This window comes from Enhydra lutris, unplaced genomic scaffold (assembly GCF_002288905.1).
Source record: "Enhydra lutris kenyoni isolate GAN:26980312 unplaced genomic scaffold, ASM228890v2 scaffoldscaffold45, whole genome shotgun sequence".
Taxonomy (NCBI): Eukaryota; Metazoa; Chordata; class Mammalia; order Carnivora; family Mustelidae; genus Enhydra; species Enhydra lutris.
In genome coordinates, this window is record NW_019154129.1 from 7935212 (window position 1) to 7956537 (window position 21326).

The 21326-nt window shown below is 48.2% G+C and overlaps 2 protein-coding genes across 2 annotated transcripts in view; one reads left to right on the forward strand and one right to left on the reverse strand.

Moving 5' to 3' along the window:
* LOC111156070 (glutamate ionotropic receptor NMDA type subunit 2A) overlaps positions 1–21326 on the forward strand; it is a 368159-nt gene that overhangs the window by 314729 nt on the left and 32104 nt on the right. The window contains exon 11 of the mRNA XM_022516657.1: positions 19698–19885. Within this exon, the coding sequence (XP_022372365.1) occupies positions 19698–19885 (188 nt within the window). The remainder of the gene's footprint in view (positions 1–19697; positions 19886–21326) is intronic.
* Positions 6721–7384, reverse strand: LOC111156071 (signal recognition particle 14 kDa protein-like). Its single transcript, XM_022516659.1, has one exon. It carries the CDS (start codon positions 7349–7351, stop codon positions 7019–7021), a length of 333 nt encoding a protein of 110 aa, XP_022372367.1. The 5' UTR covers positions 7352–7384; the 3' UTR covers positions 6721–7018.

The following is a 21326-nucleotide window of genomic DNA, read 5'->3' on the forward strand; positions in this document are numbered from 1 at the left end:
GTGTGAGCTTCTCGACAGTGCTGAAAGGGAAGGGCTATGGGTTCTTATCTGGTTTGCGGTAGGAGTTTTTGGGGTGCAGCTTTGCGTGAAAGCCGATAGTATCGCATTGACAGAGAAGAGAGGAGACGGGGAGAGAAAAGCAGTGTGAACTCGTTCTCTCAAAAGCTATGGCTGAGGTTCCCATCTACCTGTTGGCATCGCAGAGCCTTGCACACTCGAGATAAGGAACCGTCTAGAAAAGACGGCACCGAGGCCGGGAGTTGAGGATGCAAAGCTGGAGTGTGGCTCCCCTCCCACTGCTGCTGTTTCTCTGACTCGGAGCAGATGCCTCCTTGTTCCCAGCCTCATCTGTAAGATGGGACTCGTACCCGGAGCTTCAGAATGTCAGGGATGTGCGAAGTGTGATTCGGGGAGGGTTCCACTCAAAACAATTCTGTTTCTGAATGAAGTTCTTTCACGAGGGCAGAAAACGGATTTCCGTGGGCCACGTGGGTGATCGGGATTCTCGAGCAGTGATCCGTGACTGTCCTGAGCCCCCCTGGAGCTTGGTCTGCGGCCTCTTCCTCTCGGCCGTCCTGCAGGCCCACTGGGGCTGCTCCCTCGTGTCCGGTGGGGCACACGGGCTCCGTCTAAACCCTCAAGCCTCCTCCCCGCACACTGTCCAGGAGCTTTGGCTGGTGGCATTTTGTCTCTTCAGTCTGTGTGGACTCTCTTTAGTACTTCAGCAGGGACTTGAGAAGCTGAGCCCGTGACTTATCCACACTCCGCTCGCGCTGGCTTGGGGTGATTTTTAAAAACATATTCGAGCGTAACACGAATGCAGAAAATATACACATGTAGCGTAGAGGGCCTGAGGACTTGGCACAAACTGACCATCCAGGTCCATTCATAAGACCTGGACGGTTCCCAGAAAGCCCACCACCCCCTTGTCCAGGGGCCAGTCTCGCTTCTAAAGCTCTGGATGCTTTCACCCTGCTGTTCTCATGTGTAAGTGAAATCACAGCGGATGTTTTCTGTTGTGTCTTCTTTCAGCTGAGCAGGTCTGTTTGGGACACAGTTGCGTGTTGTCCCGGGCCCGCCTTCTCATCGCTGCAGGGAGTTTCAGGATGGGGCCAGGCCCCAAAGCCATCCAGCTCTTCTCATCTTGGGGAACGTGGGGGTGGTGTCCCATCCGGGGCTCTGGCGAGGAGGGCTCCTCGGGGTGTTCTCCGCCAGCTCTGTCCTTGCACGAGGGGGCACATTGTTCTCAGTGTGTACCTGAGACAGGACTCGCCAAGCTACAGATGCGTGTATGTTCGATTTTACGAGATACCAGAAAATTCCGACGACTTTCCAGCTGAGCCCCACTTATGGGTTTTGTTTGTTTCTTTCTGCCGTGGTCTTTTCATCAACATACACTATCGCTCGGGACAGGCGGCGAATGCAAACATGGAAGACAGTGGTTAGAAACAGTGGGTGGAGCCTGCTTCGCCCTCTCTCCATCCGTCACCCAGCACACAAAATGCGTTTTCTTTCTTTTCCATTTTTTTTTTTAAACAATGCGAACAAAAAGGAACAGAGGAATGGAAACAGTTCCTGGTCATAAATTGTACAAATTGTTTTCGGGAAGCCACGTAATAATTATGACATCCATCCCAGCAAACTTGGGCAGGTGGCGGGTCTGCCCTATACGCAGTCTTCTGTGTAGGGGACGTTTTGTCCTGTTACATTAAGCTCAGAAACTAGAGCTAGAGGGGTAGGAGTCTTTTTTAAAGAAAGAACTCTGCAGATATCTCCGTGGCTTAGTGGGTAAAGTGTCTGCCTTCAGCTCAGGTCATGATCCCAGAGTCCTGGGATCAAGTCTCTCATTGGGCTCCCTGTTCAGCAGGGAGCCCAATGAGTCTGCTTCTCCGTCTGCTTCTCTCCCTGCTCGTGCTCTCTCTCTCTCTCTCAAATAAATAAAATCTTAAAAAATAAAAAAATAAAAGAATGAAAGAAAGAGCTCTGCGCACCCAGAAGGGTGAGGACATGGCCATGCTCTTTCCAGGAGGTTCCATCTCGATGGAGTTGAGGTTGGGAAAACCACTTACTGCTTTAACAAGTTCTGCTTAGCTAACTATTTAAATTAATTAAATTAAATTTTGAACAGAGAGCACATTTACATAATTCAAAATCAAAAGGTATTGTAGAAAAAGATAAACAGGGAAGAACCTTCCTGCCACACTGTTTCTCTCCTATCTTGTACCCCCCACAGTTGGCCACATTTCCTGAGTATCCTGTGTCCCTCCAGATCAGTCAGGGCGTAATTAAAAGCCTTCTGCAGTTCCTGTTTTTGAAAACATTCATTATTTTTTTTTTTCTGTTGGTCTGTTGGTCTTTTTCTTACTAATTTACAGATTGGAGAAATAAACCCGTTGTTTATGGTATGGTTACCAATGGTGTTCCCACCTTTCTTATCTTTTGAGCTTCCAGATGGTTTGTTTTCCCATGCTGAGTTTTTTGTTTTTTTTTTTGTTTTGTTTTAACAGTCAGATTTATCAATCTTTTTTTAAGTCTTCTGGATTCTGAGCCCTTCTCCACTCCAAAGGCAGAAAGTTATTTTTCATGCTTGGACGCTATCTTGGGGGATAGTGTGAGCTAGGATTCGAACCCCTCGAGGGATTATGAGAGACGAGATGTCAACACAGAACCATCCCAAGATCCAACCAACTCCACGTGGGTCACGTCTGCTCCTCCTCCTCCAAGACTTCTGTCCTTCAAGTCATGTCATCTCTTGTTGTCTTGCTTCTGATCTTTTCCTTCCTTCTCACATCTCATTTCCGTTTTACGTTTTTTTATTGTATGTGTTAGTCACCATACAATACATTATTAGGTTTTGATGTAGTGTTCCAAGATTCATTGTTTGCATATAACACCCAGTGCTCCATGTAATCTGTGCCCTCCTTAAGACCCATCACCAGGCTCGCCCATCCCCCAACCCCCTCTCGTCTAAAACCCTCAGTTTATTTCTTGGAGTCCATAGTCTCTCATGGTTCGTCCCCCCTCTCTGGTTCTCCCCTCTTCACTTTTCCTTTCCTTCTCCTAATGTCCTTCATGTTATTCCTTATGTTCCACAAGTAAGTGAAATCATATGATAATTGACTTTCTCTGCTTGACTTATTTCACTCAGCATGATCTCCTCTGGTCCCATCCATGTCAATGCAAATGGTGGGTGTTCATCCTTTTTGATGGCTGAGTAATATTCCATTGTATATATGAACCACATCTTCTTTATTCATTCATCTGAAGGGCATCTTGGGCCTTTCCATAGTTTAGCTATTGTGAACATTGCTACTATGAACATTGGGGTACATATAGCCCTTTTTTCACTACATCTGTCTCTTTGGGGTAAATACCCAGTAGTGCAATTGTTGGGTCATAGGGTAGCTCTATTTTTAGTTTTTTGAGGAATCTCCACACTGTTTAAGTGGCTGCACCAACTTGCATTCCCACCAACAGTACAAGAGGGTTCCCCTTTCTCCACATCCTCTCCAACATTTGTTGCTCCCTGCCTTGTTAATTTTGGCCATTCAAACTGGTGTAGGGTGGTGTCTCAATGTGGTTTTGATTTTGATTTCCTTGATGGCTAATGATGATGAGCATTTTTACATGTGCCTGTCAATCATTTGTATGTCTTCATTGGACACCTGTCTCTTCATTTCTTCTGCCCACTTTTTGATTTAAGTATCTGTTTTGTATGTGTTGAGTTTGAGAAGTTCTTTATAGGTCTTGGATTATCAGGCCTTTGTAGTATCATTTGCGAATATCTTCTCCCATTCTGTGGGTTGCCTCTTTGTTTTGTTGACTGTTTCCTTTGCTGTGCAGAAACTTTTGATCTTGAGGAAGTCCCCAAAGTTCATATTTGCTTTTGTTTCCTTCACCTTTGGAGACATGTCTGGAAAGAAGTTGCTATGGCCGATGTCGAAGAGGTGACTGGCTGTGTTCTCCTCTAGGATATGGATAGATTCCTGCCTCATATTGAGGTCTTTTATCCATTTCAAGTTTATCTTTGTGTGTGGTGTAAGAGAATGGTCGAGTTTCATTCTTCTACACATAGCTGTCCAATTTTCCCAGCACCATTTATTGAAGAGACTGTCTTTTTTCCATTGTACATTTTTTCCTGCTTTGTCAAAGATTATTTGACCATAGCATTGAGGGTCCATATCTGGACTCTTCTCTGTTCCACTGGTCTATGTGTCTGTTTTTGCACCAGCACCGTGCTGTCTTGGTGATCACAGCTTTGTAATAAAGCTTGAAATCAGGCAACATGATGCCCCCAGCTTTGTGTTTCTTTTTCAACATTTGGGATCTTTTCTGGTTCCATACAAATTTTAGGATTGCTTTCTTCTGGCTCTTTGAAGAATGCTGACGGTATTTGATTGGGAAGCTGTTGAAAGTATAGGTTGTTCTGGGCAGCATAGACATTTTAACAATCTTTATTCTTCCAATCCATGAGCATGGAATGTTTTCCATCATTTTGTGTCATCTTCAGTTTCTTTCATGAGTGTTTCGTAGTTCCTTGAGTATAGTTCCTTTTTACATTTTTCATCATGAAATAGGTCATTTTAGAATATGATGCATAGTAGAAAATAATTTCACAAGAGTAAATATCATGGGGATATACTGTTGAAGGAGTGATAATAACAAAATGAACTCCTCATGTACCCACTACCCAGCTTTAAAAATATAGTCATTCCCCTCCTTCACCACAGCAGCTCTGGAAGGTAGAGAGAGGAGGCCTATGCACCCCTGAATTGTTAAACTTGAGGACATTCCCTTTATGGGGCCCCCAGGACCCTAAAATCCAGCAAGCCCTGGCTTAGAAAACCCAGAACATCTAGCTCAGTGGCTGGGTCCCACCTGGGTGCACAGAGGTCTGTGACATCTGCTCTATGAAGACTTGGGTGTGTACACCAGGGTCAGTGGATGTGGAGGCCCCTTTATGGAGCCTGGAAGGGCCTGACCCAAGAGAGGCCTTGGATATGAGCAAGAGTCCCAGCTTGGTCTCCATCTGGGTTCTATCATTAGCTAGCCATGACCTTGGGTCAGTCACATCATGTCTCTGAGTCTCAGTTCCCCAGCTAAAAAGCAAACACACTGAATCCTTTGGTCTCTGAAATGGTTCTGATATTCTCTTATCTGTGTCGGACACTTGAACACTTGATTTAGAACTTTCCAGAGATACAAAATCCAGACAAGCCATGTACAGAAACATTGTCCCTCGTGCAGAAAGAATGTAGAATAACTCTCGAAAGGTGCGGGGTCTCCAAGCCTTGCTAGGGAGCCACCTCCACCTGAATCACATGGTCACTCGTTATCTGCATTTTCACAAGCATCCTCCTGCTCTTGGTGATTTCAATACATGCTGAACTTTGAGAACCACTGTTCTAAAGGAGTTCGTTCCCTAAACACATTTTCTTGAGACAACACATAAGAAGTAGACCAGTCAATACGACCATGTAGCTTGTTTCCGGGATTCATAATTGTCCTAAGAGCATTAAGTAGAGAGAAACTTGAAACCAAGTGCAGTTTCATTGTTTCTTGAAATTGAAGATAAATGAAGAGGAACCATCCCAGAAATGATCAGGCCAATCAATGAGAAAACAAAGTTTGATGTGAGATCATCGACAGAGATAGGACTTTTCAGGAACAAGTCTGTTGGGACCTGCGGGGCTCTCCTGGGCCAAAGACGGATGAGTGGTTCATGACTGTGGCTTTCTAGACCAGGGTTTCTCAGGAATGTGGCCTGAGCCTCAGTCGGTGGGTGTGCTAATGAGAATGTGGGTTCCTGAGCCACCAGATCCTCAATCTCCAGGGGCAGAGGCCAGGGGAATCTTCAGGTGATTCTCAGGGGGCAGTAATCCACTTTTGAGAACATCTGCTCTAGAAGACAGAGCCAAAGCTGAGATGAGTGGAGGCAGATTTAAATCTACAAATGGGGGCGCCTGGGTGGCTCAGGGGGTTAAAGCCTCTGACTTCGGCTCAGGTCATGATCTCAGGGTCCTGGGATCGAGTTCCGCATCGGGCTCTCTGCTCAGCGGGGAGCCTGCTTCCCTTCCTCTCTCTCTGCCTGCCTCTCTGCCTACTTGTGATCTCTGTCTGTCAAATAAATAAATCAATCTTTAAAAAAAAAATAAAATCTACGAATGTTTCGTCATCAGAAGCTGATGTTCTGCGAGCGGTTTTGGCAAGTGGGCAAAAGTGCAAGCAAAGTGCTTATGCCAGATTTGAATTAAACAGTCAACATCCCCAGGACTCCTATGAGCCTCATATTTCAAGACACAGGGGGATGGTTTATGTTTAATTGATGTTCATGTACAGTTATTTTATCTAAGTTTATGGAACATCCTAACTTCCTTCAGAGGCATCCACCTTTAGCCCTCGGCCTCTGGGTCCCCCAGCCGAACAGTGCTGGGAAACTGGGGGGCATCTGTTGGCTTCCCTAACACGGAGGAGTCAGAGAGAAGAACTGGGAGGGAGGGTTGCCTTGTGACCCTTAGCCATGTGCTACAAGGCTTGCATTGTGCTCAGGGTCTGTAAAACAAACCCAGGGGAGCAGTCCCAGCTGCTTGCCTGTGTCAGAACTGCGTTTGTGGTGCCGGGGGTGCTGAACCCCTATTCCAGAGCACAGCGTCTGTGTCTGTTGCCCCAGATACAGGTCGTCTGTGGTTTTTTTTTTTGTTGGTTTTTTTTTTTTTCCAGTGCAGATAAATACAGGTTTAATGAGCCATTGTTCTTCACATAGATGGCTACAGAGACTTTATAATCCCAGGATACACAACCATGCAACAAAGACCAATCAGCCAATTCTCAAATAAACTTGGCTTCTTACAACTATCCTGTAAACAGTGCAGCCTTTCTTCCATCCAAAATGACATTCATCTCACATGAAAAGTTATTAGGGGGGAACCAGAAACCTAGATTTGTGGCCAAAGGTAAAAACCAAAGAAAAAATAGTCATTCCCTAGTTAGTTGGCGAAAGATGGGTATCTGGTGCCCTTCACTGTGCTGCTTTGCTCTTCTTACTCTTGCTCTTTTTGTCCTTCTTCTTCAGCCCATCCATGTTAGCTCTCAATAGATTTGAGTAAGCCATCTGAAACTTGTTCACTTCTTTGGAGCTCACCACAGTGCTGATCTTCTTTTCCCCATCAGTAGCTCTTAACAGACACTTGTTGTCTGAGGGCTCAAAGCCCTCTACAGAACCCTTCCTTGGAATGGGTTTAGTTCGACCATCATACTTCTCCAGGGTGATGAACACGCTGCCCGACAACAAGCACTTCTGAAACAGTCTGGTCAGCTCCGTCAGGAACTGCTCGCTCTCCAGGAGCACCATCCCGGTGCCGCTAGCTCCCTGGCGTCAGCATAAGGCCCCTCGTCTGTGGTTTTTAAGAGGCTCCGTAGTTGCATATGGGGAGGTGGCGTTCCGCCTGGAGCAGATAGGACAGGGAAGAGGAAGGGCGTTTCGGGAGGAGGGCACAGAAGGAGCGGAGGCATGGAAGAAAGTCTGGGCATGTTCATTCAGTTGGAAGTGCCTTTGGGACCGTGTCCTCGTAGACCCTTCTCATCTCTGCACTGATTGAAACCTAACAGTCTGTGAGATGGGCCCCAAGGGCTTCACGTGCATAATCTCATTTAATCCTCACGACACTCTCTCTTTTTTAAAGATCTCTTTATTTGAGAGAGAGAGCACGCACAAGTGGGAGGGACAGGGGGAGAGAGAAGCCCAAGCAGACTCCACACTGAGCACAGAGGCTGACGCGGGGCTCGATCCCACGACCCTAAGATCATGACCTGAGCTGAAATTTATAGTCCAATGCTCAACCGACTGAGCCCCCCAGGCACCCCTCCTTGCGGTACACTAAAGTGCTGGGTATCATTATTCTCTCTTTTAAGAGATGAAGAACCTACGCTTTAACTAAATTACTCAAAAGGCTATTTGACTACATTGTAGAATTATTAGGAATTATCAGTGGGTTTGGTTCCCCACTTGGCAATGCTAGCTAGGTGGTCGGGCGTAAGTGGTTAGAGCTCAAGGAAGAATTGGAGACTGAAATTATATATGTGTGTGTGTGTGTGTGTGTGTGTGTGTGTGTGTGTGTGCGCGCATATTTAATACTGCATATAATATGCATCTGCTGTATACTGTCTGTGTATCACGCGACTATCTGAGAACTGACGAGGTCACGGCATCCTCAAAAGAAACTGGTCCAGAGATGCGGAGATGGCCAAGGCAGAAGTAGACTGGGAAGGCATAAGGATCGTCCCTGACGGTTAGCTGCTATGCAGAGCATGCTTTTCCCAGGATGCCTTGTGGGCAGGTTTCCTTCACCGCATTTTATGGGGCAAGCAGAATCAAACCCAGAGGGTTCATTTTCAGCTGCTGAGTTCGAGTGCAGGCATAGACGTGGGGGTGTGATGAGTCCTTGTCCTAAGTGGGGTAGCGTCGTCTCCAGAGAAAATCAGATCCACCATGACCTGCTTTTGAGAGCCACCCCCCGACGCTGCAAATAAAGCTTAAAAGTAATTACTACCACATCAGAGCGAGGGACTTTTTTCCTTAAGAAAAAAATCAGGAAAGTGCAGGCAGTGTTTGGAGTGGATATGTGTTCTGTGTGTGGCTGCAGTTACTTTTTTTTTTTTCAAGATTTTTTTTTTTTTTTAATTTGACACAGAGACAGAGATCTCAAGTAGGCAGAGAGGCAGGCAGAGAGAGAGAGGGAAGCAGGCTCCCTGCTGAGCAGACAGCCCGATGCGGGGCTCGATCCCAGGACCCTGAGATCATGACCTGAGCCAAAGGCAGAGGCTTAACCCACTGAACCACCCAAGCGCCCTGCAATTTTTTCTTTTTTAAACTCGATTAAAACTATACTAGTGGATTTTCAAAGCCAATCATAAAGCGTCAAAAATAGGAAAGAATGGGGGCGGTTAAAATGGGGTCCCAATTCTGGAAACCCAGAGATGGAGAGAGAAGGACAGAGAGAGAGAAAAAGGAGACAAAAATAAAGTACACCAAAATGTTATCAGAAATATTGCCAGATGATGAGATGGTCTCCTTTTTATCCTGGTACGTGTAACAAATGTTTTCTTTTTTTTTTTTAAATAATCTTTTTTAAAAATTTTTATTTATCATTTATTTGAAAGAGAGAGAGAACATGAGAATGGGGAGGGAGAGAGAAAAAAGCAGACTCCCCGCCGAGCAGGGAGCCCAAGGTGGGGCTCGATCCCAGGCCCCTGACATCAGGACCAGAGCCGAAAGCAGACCCTTAACTGACTTAGCCACCCAGGTGCCCCTGTAGCAGATGTTCTAGAACATGAGGACCACTTGCAATCCTCAGGAAAAAAATTTTGTTCTGAACACCCCACTGCATTTCCTCCCGGGGCTTGCTCCCCTGTTTGTACAGTTGGCATGCCAAATCGGGGTGCGTGCAGAATCCATGCCTTGCTTTTTTCGGTTGAGCCGATCTCATTTCGTTGGACTGTTTTCACATTTAACGACTGGGAGAGATTTCCCCGAGCGAGAGAAATATTAATTAATTTAACTGTCATTGCTCTGCATTTTCATTATCCTTGGGCTGGCGGTGGAAATTTCCCTACAGGAATTTCCCTACAGGAAAGAGCTATTTTAAAATGCTTGCTGATACCATCTTCGTAGACCGATTTGTTGAGAACGCCGTCCTCCGCCATCTCTCAGACATCTGTGCCCTGAACAGCACTTCTTTCCTCCACTTGAAGGTATGTTTTTATCTGGTGGACAGCACAGTCCCTCTTAGCCACTTGGTGTTTTCTTTTTCCTCGAGCTACGCCGTGCTTCAGAGCTCAGTGTAGCATCCTCTGTTAGCAGCTGCAGGGGAGAGCGTATGTCCTGACTGTCTGCTTCCTGACTTTCCCTACGGCCTTAGCCTGGAGCCCACCTCTGAATTCCCTTAACTCAGACTGCTTTATCCGTATGTTTAAACCTCATTGTGTTGCAGTTGGAAAAAACTACGTGAATTGCTTTGGGAACTAAGCGAGGTGTTTCTAACTAACAGATAACATTTATGGGGCGCTTACCTACATGCCAGGTAGTGTCCCAAATGTTGTGTCTGCATTATTTAAATCTCACAGCAACCCTAGGAGACAATGACTGTGATGATTTCCCCCATTAACAAAGGAAGAATCAGGCACACAGAGAGTAAGGAGCTTGTCTGGGGCCCCTTTTTTGAGCCACAAGTTAAAATAATAAATATGAACATCCCATCACACAGCCCAGTTAGCCGCTTTCTAATGGCCCACTAGTGTCCAAAACCCAGAACCAGTTTTATTCATACTTGAACTTTAAAATGCCTTTTGTTTCCCTTGAAAATCTTAATGCTGTTTTCAAAGGGGCAATATTTCTCTTTCCATTGAGATGGGGAGAAGAAAGGAATCCACGGACCAAAGAAACCCCCCCAAAAAGGATGTATTTCTTATATCGGGGTACACGTGGTTAGAAGTTCCTCCCCGAGACCACGACGGGGCATGAGCTCCCTGGCCGATTCCCTCTCCCCAGGAACTGCCTCTTCTTACCACCTGCTGAACTCACGCGGAGACTTTGAATGTATGATCTCGTTTCCTCCCACTTTGACTCGGCCAGATAGGCCTTCTCTCCCATTTTACGGAAGAGCAAATTAAGGCTCGCGGAGCAGAGGCAGCTCATCCAAAGGTTACGTGAGTGGGCAGAGCTGGCGTTCAAACTTAACCCAACATCTCTTTCTACCCGTGAGTGCTAACTCTCTGCTTGTCCTGATGAGCAAACAGCTCTGGGAGAGTTGGATGCCTTTGTCCTGAGGCCGGGGGGGGCCGGACCGGAGAGGCAGGGGCTGGTAAGCTTCAGAGCTGGGATCCAAGCAGCCTCCGGCACCCGTGCCCTTAACCACTAGGCTGTATTGCTTCTCGTTAAAAAAAAAAAAAAAAAATTCTCACTGTAAAAAACCACACATACAGAAACATAAGCCTCCCATTGACCGTGACCCAATCCCAAACCACCACTCCCTCCCCACCCCCAGCACACAGCCAGGTAGGCCCTGGTATCTGTTTGGTATTACATACCATTTCTCCCGGACCTCTGCTGGACGCATTTGCATATATGTCTCTGTGCACACATAATTATCAGTACGATGCTGTCCGACTCGGAGCAGAACACCAGAGTGTGGTGTTCAATTAATAATACGCTGTGAATGGTCTTCAGTATCCGTAGGTGTGCTTTTGCCTTCATTCTCTCTGACCACGGGGACGATTTCTGTCGTATATATGCATCATGGTCTGTCTGACCATTTCCCTGTGCGGGCTGTGGGTCATGTGGCTGTGTTAGAAATCCGGACGAGTTCTCTGCGCAGATCTGCAAGTAGTTCCTCGGCACGATCGCAAGGAGTAGAGTTTCTGAGTCTGAGTATTTATATACCTTTTTGAACAGCATTAGTCTTATTCGGCTGATGGACCGATTTAGTTATTTTCTGAGTGGACTCTTGGTACAGAACGTGAACTTTGGAGGGAGAAATAAGTAGCCTCAAATCCTGGTGATAATGACCAGCTGCGTGACCATTGGGAAATGAATCACTTCTCAGAGCTCTTCCCACATCTGTACAATCCTTGTCCCCTGGAATTAAACAAATTGACTTTATGGAAAGTACTTGGCACTGTATTTTGACACATGCTAGCTTTTTATCGTATGTTGATTCTTTTTCCATTCTTTCTTTCATTTTCATGTTTTTTGGTCTCCGAGATGCCCCCATCCTTCAGTTCTGATGTGGGACAAGTTCAGCAGGATCATGGTCCTGTGCTCTCCTACCAGCAGTACAATGTGATGCTTTCAAGCTGCACATCCTGGGTTCAAATCCCCCTCTGCCAACGTCCAGCCATGGGACCTTGGAGAAGTTAATTAACCTCTTAGACCCCAGTTTTCTTATTCAAAAAAATGATGCTCATGTTGGCTCCTCTGCTTAGGAGAACGCTGTAGGGTTAAATGAGATATGCAGGGGAACAACATGGTGTCTGGCACCAAGGGAACATTCGACAAAAGTCTGAACAAACATTTTTGAGCATACTTTATAATACGCCATGGAATCAGCAGTAGAATTGAGAGACACAGACTCACCCGACGGGGGCAGAGATCTTGGGGCCTCAGTGTCCTTAATCTGAACAAGTGAAGGACAGCGTTACACGAGCTACCAACTCCTTGGAAGTGATTCGTTTGGGTCCAGCGTTAAACTTAACAGAAACAAAGCAGGGACTTGCTCTCTTTTTTAAAAACTGTTTCTTACTTTTGAGGTCATTACTCCATAGGCAAAGGGTGCACGGCGTCTCCCATGTTTGCCTTCTCGCTCTCTCCATGAAGTCCATCTCCCCTTTCTTATTTCTTACTGTGTGCGTCCTTCTGTCTCACCTTCCCCATCTCTCTTTCTGACTCCCTCTTTTCTCATTCTTTCTGTCATCCCGTTTTGCTCGGTGCCTGTTTCCATCCGTATCTCTCCCTCCCTGTCTCCCTTCTTCTCTGCCTTTCTCTGTCTCACTAAGAAGGTTCTCAGTGAAAAAATAAATATTAACCAATTTTTTTAAGATTTTATTTATTCATTTGACAGAGATCACAAGTAGGCAGAGAGGCAGGCAGAGAGAGAGGAGGAAGCAGGCTCCCCGCTGAACAGAGAGCCCGATGCGGGGCTCGATCCCAGGACCCCGAGATCATGACCTGAGCCGAAAGCAGAGGCCCCAACCCAATGAGCCACTCAGGCGCCCCAACCATCGGTCTTTTCTAAACCCAGTTCACAGCGACTATTACCAGTAGATGTGACCGATACAAATTAAACGGACAACAGTTAAAAGCACATGGGGTGAAAGTGGTTATTGACTAAAAATCCATAGGTGACCCCAGTCTCCCTCAGCCAGTTGGGGTCTCTACACCGTTCTGACCCAGGAGAACGGAACGTGGTGGAAATAATAACCACGCAAGAAACTCCGAATGGCAGCAGCTATCAATTAGTAAATTTTGTTGTGGCCCCGACGCTGATCAGAGAGTCAGATCCTTATAAAATTTAAATACGAAGGAATCGATCCCAGTGAAAACGGTTTCCAAAAAATGCTGGAAACTATTTAGGCCATGGGAGACATCGATTTAAGAATTAGCTTAGCTTAATGGTGTTTGTGAAACAAAAACAAAAACCCAAAACGCATCCTTGTCCATGATTTTACAACTGTGTCCACAAACTCGGAGTCCAAATGTGACTCCAGGCCATTCTCCTACAGCCGGTCTTAGGCCATCCTGTGCTGGCGGCGGGTACGGTCTCTGCGCACGCGGTCTCCTCCCCAGGCAGGCACTTCCAAAGGTTGTCATGCCTCAGTGGTACCCCTTATTGGGCCAGTGAATACCCTCCACCCCTTAACAGCCTTGTACCTGGGGCCTCGTGGCAGGTCTACAGGGTCCCGGCTTCTGTGAGTGATGATGTCATCACTTCCATCTTTACCCACCTAGCAGCCACCCCCCACCCCCCGCGGGAGAGAGGTGTCAGTTCCCCGTCTTAAAGCTGAGAGAACCGAAACTCACAGAGGTACCAGGACCGGGCCTCCTTCACGGAGCTGGCAGAGTGACCCGAGCCCCCTCCGGTGTTGCCCCATCGTGCTGATTGGTTTAAATTGCCAACTGAAGCCGTTCCCTTCTCCGCAAGGCTTTGATGTGACCTCAAAAACTATGTTCACTTATCATCAAACAGATATTTAATTTTCATAACACTTTAGACAGACTCCAAAACAGACACAGGCGTGTGCACGCGCGCACACACACACACACACACGCACGCACACATGCCCGTCCACACTCTGGTTTCATTAATTCATCAGAACAAGTCAATGTCTTGTTAAGGGCTTCTTGAATGTTAATGAATGAATAATTAACTTTATATAATTAGCCTTTAAATGTGCTGAGACCCCCCAGAGAGCATCTGAAAACATGCATAAGGAGATGGTGAGCTAAAACCGGAAACTTTTGATTAGGAAATGTCAAGCTGCCCCAGGATACAAGTCCTTTTCCACCGAAGGGGGCCACGCCTGGACTCTAGGCCCCGGCCGGCCCTCATGCAGGGGGATGGCTGGTTCACCCTCAGACCGCCTTGGGGTTGTGAGTGAACTTTCAGGCCATCACACGGGTACACAAGAGACCAACTGAAGTGACAGGGTCAGACCGACACTGGGGAAAGTGGGAGCAGCTCGTGAGAGCTATCGAAAACTCCGGCAGGAAACCGCGGGGTTAACGTCGCATGGGCGCCTGTGACCCTGATTCCTCCATTCCTCCATTCTTGGCTTCTCTGCACGTTTGCAGACAGGAGATTTGATTTCCCCCTCTCCTGCTGAATTACAGTCGTTTTTAATCATTCGCTTTCCTTGAGGACTGCCCATGACAGGTGGCAGGGAGTGTGACGGCACCCACGGCACCTGCACGGTGCCTGCCGGGGGCTGTAGGCAGGTCTTGTCCCTGGCACAGCACAGCAGGGCATGGCTTCCATTCAGTCTCTGGTTCTGTCCCAGCCCTGAGGCGGGGGAGCTGAGGTGTCCTCTCATTTGTCATGGATGTTTGGAGAGGAGAGTCCCCCTTCTGTGGGAGTGGAGGCAGAGAAGGGGGCCGGGTAGGTGCTCTGTCCCCATCACTGCTCTCACACCCCCTCCTTTGAGCCTCTCCTGGCCCATGGGGGAAGCTTTCAGCCTGTGACAGCCATGGGACATGGGCAGGAGCTGGGAAGGGGGACAAAGACAGTCTCCTCTTGAAAAGCAGGAGCAGAAAACCTGGAGCAGAGAAGCAGAACCGGCTTCCTTACCTGGGAGCCCTGAGCTTCCAGCCGTCTGCTGTGAGCTCCGAGGCTCCCTCTCCTGCAGGGCCCTCCTTCCATCTGGGGTGCTGCAAACTGGGTTGGGGGTGGGCTGCCTATTTCCGCACTGCAGCCTGAAGCATCCCTGTCTCCCGCGAGCTCAGCTCCGGGCCCCTGGATGCCTGTGGTCTACGTGGGACTTTCATTTATCTTCCTTACCCTCTACCCTCAACAAGAAGCTATGGCTGTCTATGCCTAAAGGTCTCTTGAAGGCAGGCATACGATGTGCTGGGGGCAAGAGAAGGTCTCTGCAGGGGTGCCTCTGGACCTCCCAGGGCCGTGCCCCTGTTGGGAAGGAGACAAATGAAGCTGAATGACCCATCAAAGCTCTTCAAACCCAGAGGCTTTGCTCTCATCCTGCCTTCTTCTTCCATTTCACTGGGCTTGACTTAGAGCTATAACCCCCAGTCTGAATTTCATAAGCAATAGACAGAGTTGCCTTTGTTTACCCCCATAAGCGTCATGGACATCATGGTCACAGCGGTCATGTCTGTGGCCACTGGCATCAGACTGTGGAAGTCCAGATGCAGCAGTGACCCCTATAAGCTGGGTGGTAGCTTTGCGTCCCCTGATCGCTTGGTGACTCAGTTTTCTCATCTGGCAATCGGGATGGCGGTGGCACAGCCAGTGGGATGAGATAATGTGTCACAGAGCATGCGTAGAACGTCGTGGCAACTGCCATGAGCACTGCCATAAAATGTGAACTCAGCTGACCACGTCCGTGTGTTCTGAGCATTTGTTTCGTGCCAGACTTGTGCTCACGTCTTACTTATATAACTTCTCTTCACTCCCTCTGAGGGTAGAGATGCTCTGCTCCACTTTGCAGAGAGAAGACGGGGGCTCAGAAACACAGGCTCCTTGCTCCAAGCCTTTGACCACAGAGCCCTCTGTTGAGGACAACAGGGCCCTCTGTGGAGGACATCAGCCAGTCTTAGTTTTTTCTTTAACGAGGGGGACATTGTTCTTCCAGTTGAAAAGAGCAGGTAGATCTTTTGGAGTCAGAGCGAGGAGGAGACCCAGAGCCCTGCCCCCCGCCCCACCAGCCGTCCCCGCTGCTGTCCACTTAAGGAGCCACCAGCCATGTGTGACCATTTATGTGAGAATCTAAATGAATGCGATGAAATAAAATTAAAACCTCGGGGCGCCTGGGTGGCTCAGTGGGTTAAAGCCTCTGCCTTCAGCTCCGGTCATGGTCTCAGGGTCCTGGGATCGAGCCCCACATCGGGCTCTCTGCTCAGCAGGGGCCATGCTTCCCCCTCTCTCTGCCTGCCTCTCTGCCTACTTGTGATCTCTCTCTGTCAAATAAATAAAATCTTTAAAAAAAAAAAAAAATTAAAACCTCAGTTCCCCATTTGCACTAACCACATTTCAAGTGTGTGATAACCGTATTAGCATAGATATAGAGCATTTCTTCCAGATAGCTCCACGAGACAGAGTCTAGCAGTACAGAATTTGGAAGCCATACCGAGGACCTTCAGGCTGCCTCATGGGGCCTCCTCTGCTCAGAGACAACATAGGAAAATATTTATAATAACAATTGTATGTCTCCCTATTGGACCCTTGTTTGTAAAGCACTGTGCAGAGATGCCATGTCTATCAGAGGGGGTTGTGCAAGCCCCAGGATGTTTCTGAACATGCACTTGGAGCTCCCTAGAATCACTGATGAGGGAGAAACCCCCATTCCATGGCCTCGAGGTTTCCTTCATGAACTGTCCTCATTTTGGTTCTGATGCGGCCCCAAGACCAGAGTCAGCCCATGGAGGGCAGACCCACTAGTGGCGCTTCCTGGCCACCAGCCCACCCCAGGCACACCGGTGTCATTGCTTCACTCGTGTCTTTGGTGACGGCCTTCCTTACTTTTGCAAACTTGGTTCCCAGAGAAAACTTGCTGTTTTCTTTCGGCTCATCTGGCTGTATCTCAGCTCAAGTGTATTTTGTCAGGAGATACGGTAATGATGTGCAGAAATCTGCACCTGGCCGTAAATACTGACGTAAGTCGGGGCTGGGCAGTGCTGGTGCCGTTTGCGGGTACAGGTTTAGAATTCCATCCCAGACACGCCTCCGTGGCTGGTGGGTTAACAGGAGAGGGAAAGGTCTTACCGCACGAATCCAAACAGATGGCCTGAAATTTAAATGGCTCTGTGCACGTGTATGTGTGTATTAGTTTATTTTTTGAGGAATGAAGAGAAGGGAGTGGAAGGTCTCTGTAAACCCAGGCTCCCGGCATCTCCGTGGCAACTTGGATAGGTTGAGGTATGGACTTTGCAAGCACCTAAGCTTCATCGAGAGGACACAGACCGTCTGTGCCCTGAAGTCTTCAGGAGACACGTGGCATCCGGAGCCTCAGTTTCCCTGTGGATAGTCACAGAAGGTGACTGCTGGCTTGCGGAATCAGAGTCGCACAGCTGGATGAGTATCGCAGCGGGCCCGCGGTGATCACTTCATCTCACAGATGACGAAGCTGCCATTCGAGAGAAGGAAGGGACTTTCCCGAGGTCCCACCATCGTCCAAATCTAGAGTAGAAACCAGATCCCCTCCACCTGCTCCCCCAACTGCTCCTGTCACGCAGGCCCTGCCGTCATACACAAACGGCTTTTAGCTCCCCATTCTGCATTTCCACGGCTCTCCGTGTTGCTGGCTATCCAGAAGGCTGTTGTCAGTTCTGGTTTACCATCACCATTCAGGAGGTTTCGTTTCCTTCCCCTTCCACCTGGACGATCTGATCTCCTTTTAATACTCTCCCAGGATAACGCCAAGCGTCCAGGGCTCCAGCCTCCGGAGAAAGGCCGCAGAGGCTCTGTGTTGGTGAGATGGGCCTTGGAGTCTTGTCCCACCTCTCACCATCACAGACACAAAAAATGAAAATGATGCAGGTAGCCATAAACATTCCAAATAGTTTTGTTCCCATTGGGAGGCCTTCAGCAGCTGTCTCGGAAAGGATGCAACATTTTACCTCCTCTCCCTGCCACTTTTATTTTTCTTCACTTTGCTGTTTTATGTGTTCTTGTTAAAGAAAGCAAAGCTGTAAAGTTGAGAAAGTACCAGGACACTGAGTAATCTCCGTTTTAGCTTTCCTGCCTCCTTTAGGTCGTCCGCACCCTGTCCTTACCTAGTTCGGAGCCATCCATCCCCACGCGCAAGGGCGATTACTTTAGCCTTTCGAAATAACTCTGGAGGTTGGAAACAGTACTCAGGCCCACTGATAGTGACCTGGGTAATGACTGAGTCACAGCCATGCCTTTCGGGGGATGATTTGATGCTTGCCTTTTGGGTGTGTGGACCGGGAAGGGCCATGCGGGACTTCTGAGATAGTAACGCTCGATGCCTTATTCTGCATGGTGATTTCCAGGATGTACACATGTGTAAGAATTTATCCCACACTTTATTACACGTGCATAATACATAAATAAAAATAAACACATCAACAAAGGGGAAAAACCACTCTCTTTCTGGACATGGAAGTACATTCACTGTGTGTGGTTTGGAGCAAGTAGGGAAGGCTTGGGGGGGGTTGAAACAAGGACGCACTGTGGCCCACGGGCCCATCTGTGTTTGTAAATAACCTCTTATGGGCACAGAGCTCAATTCATTCATTCATGGGTTCTTTAGGGCTGCGTCTGTGCTCTGTATGCATTTCCTAGGTCTACAGTAACTAACTACCACAAACGGGGAGGCTTATGCAATGGGAATTTCCAGTCTCATGGTTCTGGAGGCTGGGAGTCTGAGAGGAAGGTGACAGCAGGGCTCTGCTTGCTGGGAAGGCACGAGGGCAGCCTCTGTTCCAGTCTACTCTCCCAGCTTCTGGTAGTTGCTTGGCTGGTGGCCGTGTGAAGTCCAGCCTTCACGGTGGTGGTGGTCTCCCTGCGTGTGTCCATCCGTGGTCAAGTCTCCCCTTTTTTTTCTCATAAAAAATGAGAACATCAGTCACATTGGGTTGGAGGCCTCTCCTTCCCCCATGTGACCTCACGTTCGTTAATGACATCTGCAATGACCCAATCTCCAAATAAAATCCTATTCTGAGGGGCCGGGGGCTAGGGCTTCAACACACGAATTTGGGCTGACACGGGTCAGCCCAGAACAGCAGAAGAGCAGAGGAGCTGTGATACAGACCGTATGGCCCACAGAGTTTATACTATTCTCTTGTCCTTATAGAAAAAGTGTGCCAACCCCAGTTCTAAAAGGGGTGTGTGTTGTGCACGCGTGCGTGAATAAGAAATTTAGAAGGCTCTTCCCCAATGTGTTAGCAGAGATTGCCTCTGAATTATGGAATTATGAGGCAATTTAAATTTTAATTGTGGTTTTGATATGTTCCATATTATTTGGGTTTCTAAAATTATGATGTAGTAATTCTTGTAATGTAAGTCCATCGTAAACATGTTTCCATTGGGAGGAGAACATCGTTCCTCTGCGCTCACTCTCCTTTCCCGCACCCTCCACCAAACTCTCCTGCACCTTTATTTTGGTCTGATGCAAACCTTTCTAAGTAGGCCGCCGTTCTCCACTGTTGGGAGTGCTAAGGGCAAACACGGAGCAGACCAGCAAACTCAACTGTTTACTCACTTGGGCATAAGGATTCTTCATGTCTTTATTTAGCTGCCTCTTGCAACTTGGAGAGAAAAGGTTCTGGCTTTTATCTCGTCATTAAAAATAGATCCTTTGATGACGAGGGCATGGGGCGGCCATGAGTCACCCTGTAAAAGTGTGGAAGGAAGTGTGTGGTTCTAGATCGGGCCTCGGGAGCTGGGCCCCAAAATGGTACCCTGCCATCCCCATGACTCCCTTTTTTTTTTTTTTTTTGGTCATTGCAGGAAACTGGACGCTTTCATCTACGATGCGGCGGTCTTAAATTACAAGGCTGGCAGGGATGAAGGCTGTAAGCTCGTGACCATCGGCAGTGGGTACATCTTTGCCACCACTGGTTACGGAATCGCCCTCCAGAAGGGCTCGCCTTGGAAGAGGCAGATTGACCTGGCCCTGCTCCAGTTTGTGGGTGATGGTAAGCCGTTGGGTGACCCCCGCTGACTTTCAGGGGACCCGACACCCTCGCACTCTCTCTCGGCTTTCCACAGGTCTTCGTGTCCTGCCTTGACTCACTATTTATTGGGTGCCTCTCGCGTGATACCACGGTTTTTTAAGCTGCTTATAATGGAGACCAATTTTAGACAACGAAGTTTTCAAACGAAACTTATTTTAAGGACACAGAAGTGTCTATCTCAGTGAATTTAGGAAAGCGTTGAGCAGATAGGTTTAGGAGAAAAATCAGGAGCTGGAACAATCCTTGGGCCTTGACAGCAGCAATGCGTAGGTCCTGTCCTAGAGCAGCAGTTCTCAGCGGGGGCCGTTTTGTCCCCCGGGGGGGGGCACTTGGCTCTGTCTGGAGACGTCTTCGATTGTCATGATTGGGAGGCTCTTTGCTACTGGCATCTGCTGGGGAGATGTCAGGGATGCTGGCAACCAGGACCGCCCCCTTATATCAAAACACAGAATTCTCTGACCCCCAGTGTTGGTAGCCCTGGGGTAGAGAAATCATGATGTTACACGAATAGGCTCCGGTCCTAAACTCTGTTCTCTAAGTTCTAAATTTCAAATTCCAGTAGGACGATTCCTGATGCCTTGTGAACCAAAGACTCTTTCCTGGACCTGTCAGGAGTGAAGGAGAGGCGATCTCTAGAAAAGGAATATGAGCAGGAATCCCGTGGCTTTCCACTACAGTCTGCCTGCTTCTCCTGCCAAAAGACCGTTTCCACCCCCATGGGTCTTATAGTTTGTGGGGACCATGGTGTTTATGGATCGGTATGGGGGATAGGGCGGACCGTGTCTCCAGCAGCACTGCCCTCCGCTTCCCAGTTGATCTCACTGCCTGGAGTTCCACGACGTGGTTTTCAGGCTCCTGTCCTGGCTTGAATGGCCTGTTGGTTTCCCTCTGAATTGCCGACACTGAGGCAGGAAAAGCAAAGCCAGCAGAGATGGCAGGTTAACCCTGAGGACGTGAGTAAGCGTGAGCGGGCTACCAAAGTGCAGGCCCAGGGCAGACGCTGCCTTCAAGGACAGCTGGAGGTCACGTTCAGAGATGGTTGCCCAATAGGCCGTCCCTCCTGGAGCCGGGAGAGGAGATCCGGCAGCCAACTACGGTCAGATGCAACACTGAAAGGCCCAGACGTTCCTGTGTAGTGTGGTAGGAATTTGAACGAGGTGCACATTTCCTTGCAACTTTTCCTTCTCTCTCGGCTCCCAGAAGGAAGCCCTGGATGCTCAGAGTGCCATCAAAACATCTAAATGTGTTTTATATTTAACTCCCAAATAAGAACATCTGATCCTCCGAACTCCCCACAGGGCATTTGTACCTTCTTCTGATCCTGAGCCATGTTCTCTGTTGTGTAAGAGTGATTTGTGGCTGCGTCGGTCAGCTCTGGCTGTGAAATCTGAGAGGTGTACCC

Excerpts from the sequence above, each read along its gene's own strand:
- LOC111156071 (XM_022516659.1), bottom strand. The coding sequence starts at position 7,351 with ATGGTGCTCCTGGAGAGCGAGCAGTTCCTGACGGAGCTGACCAGACTG.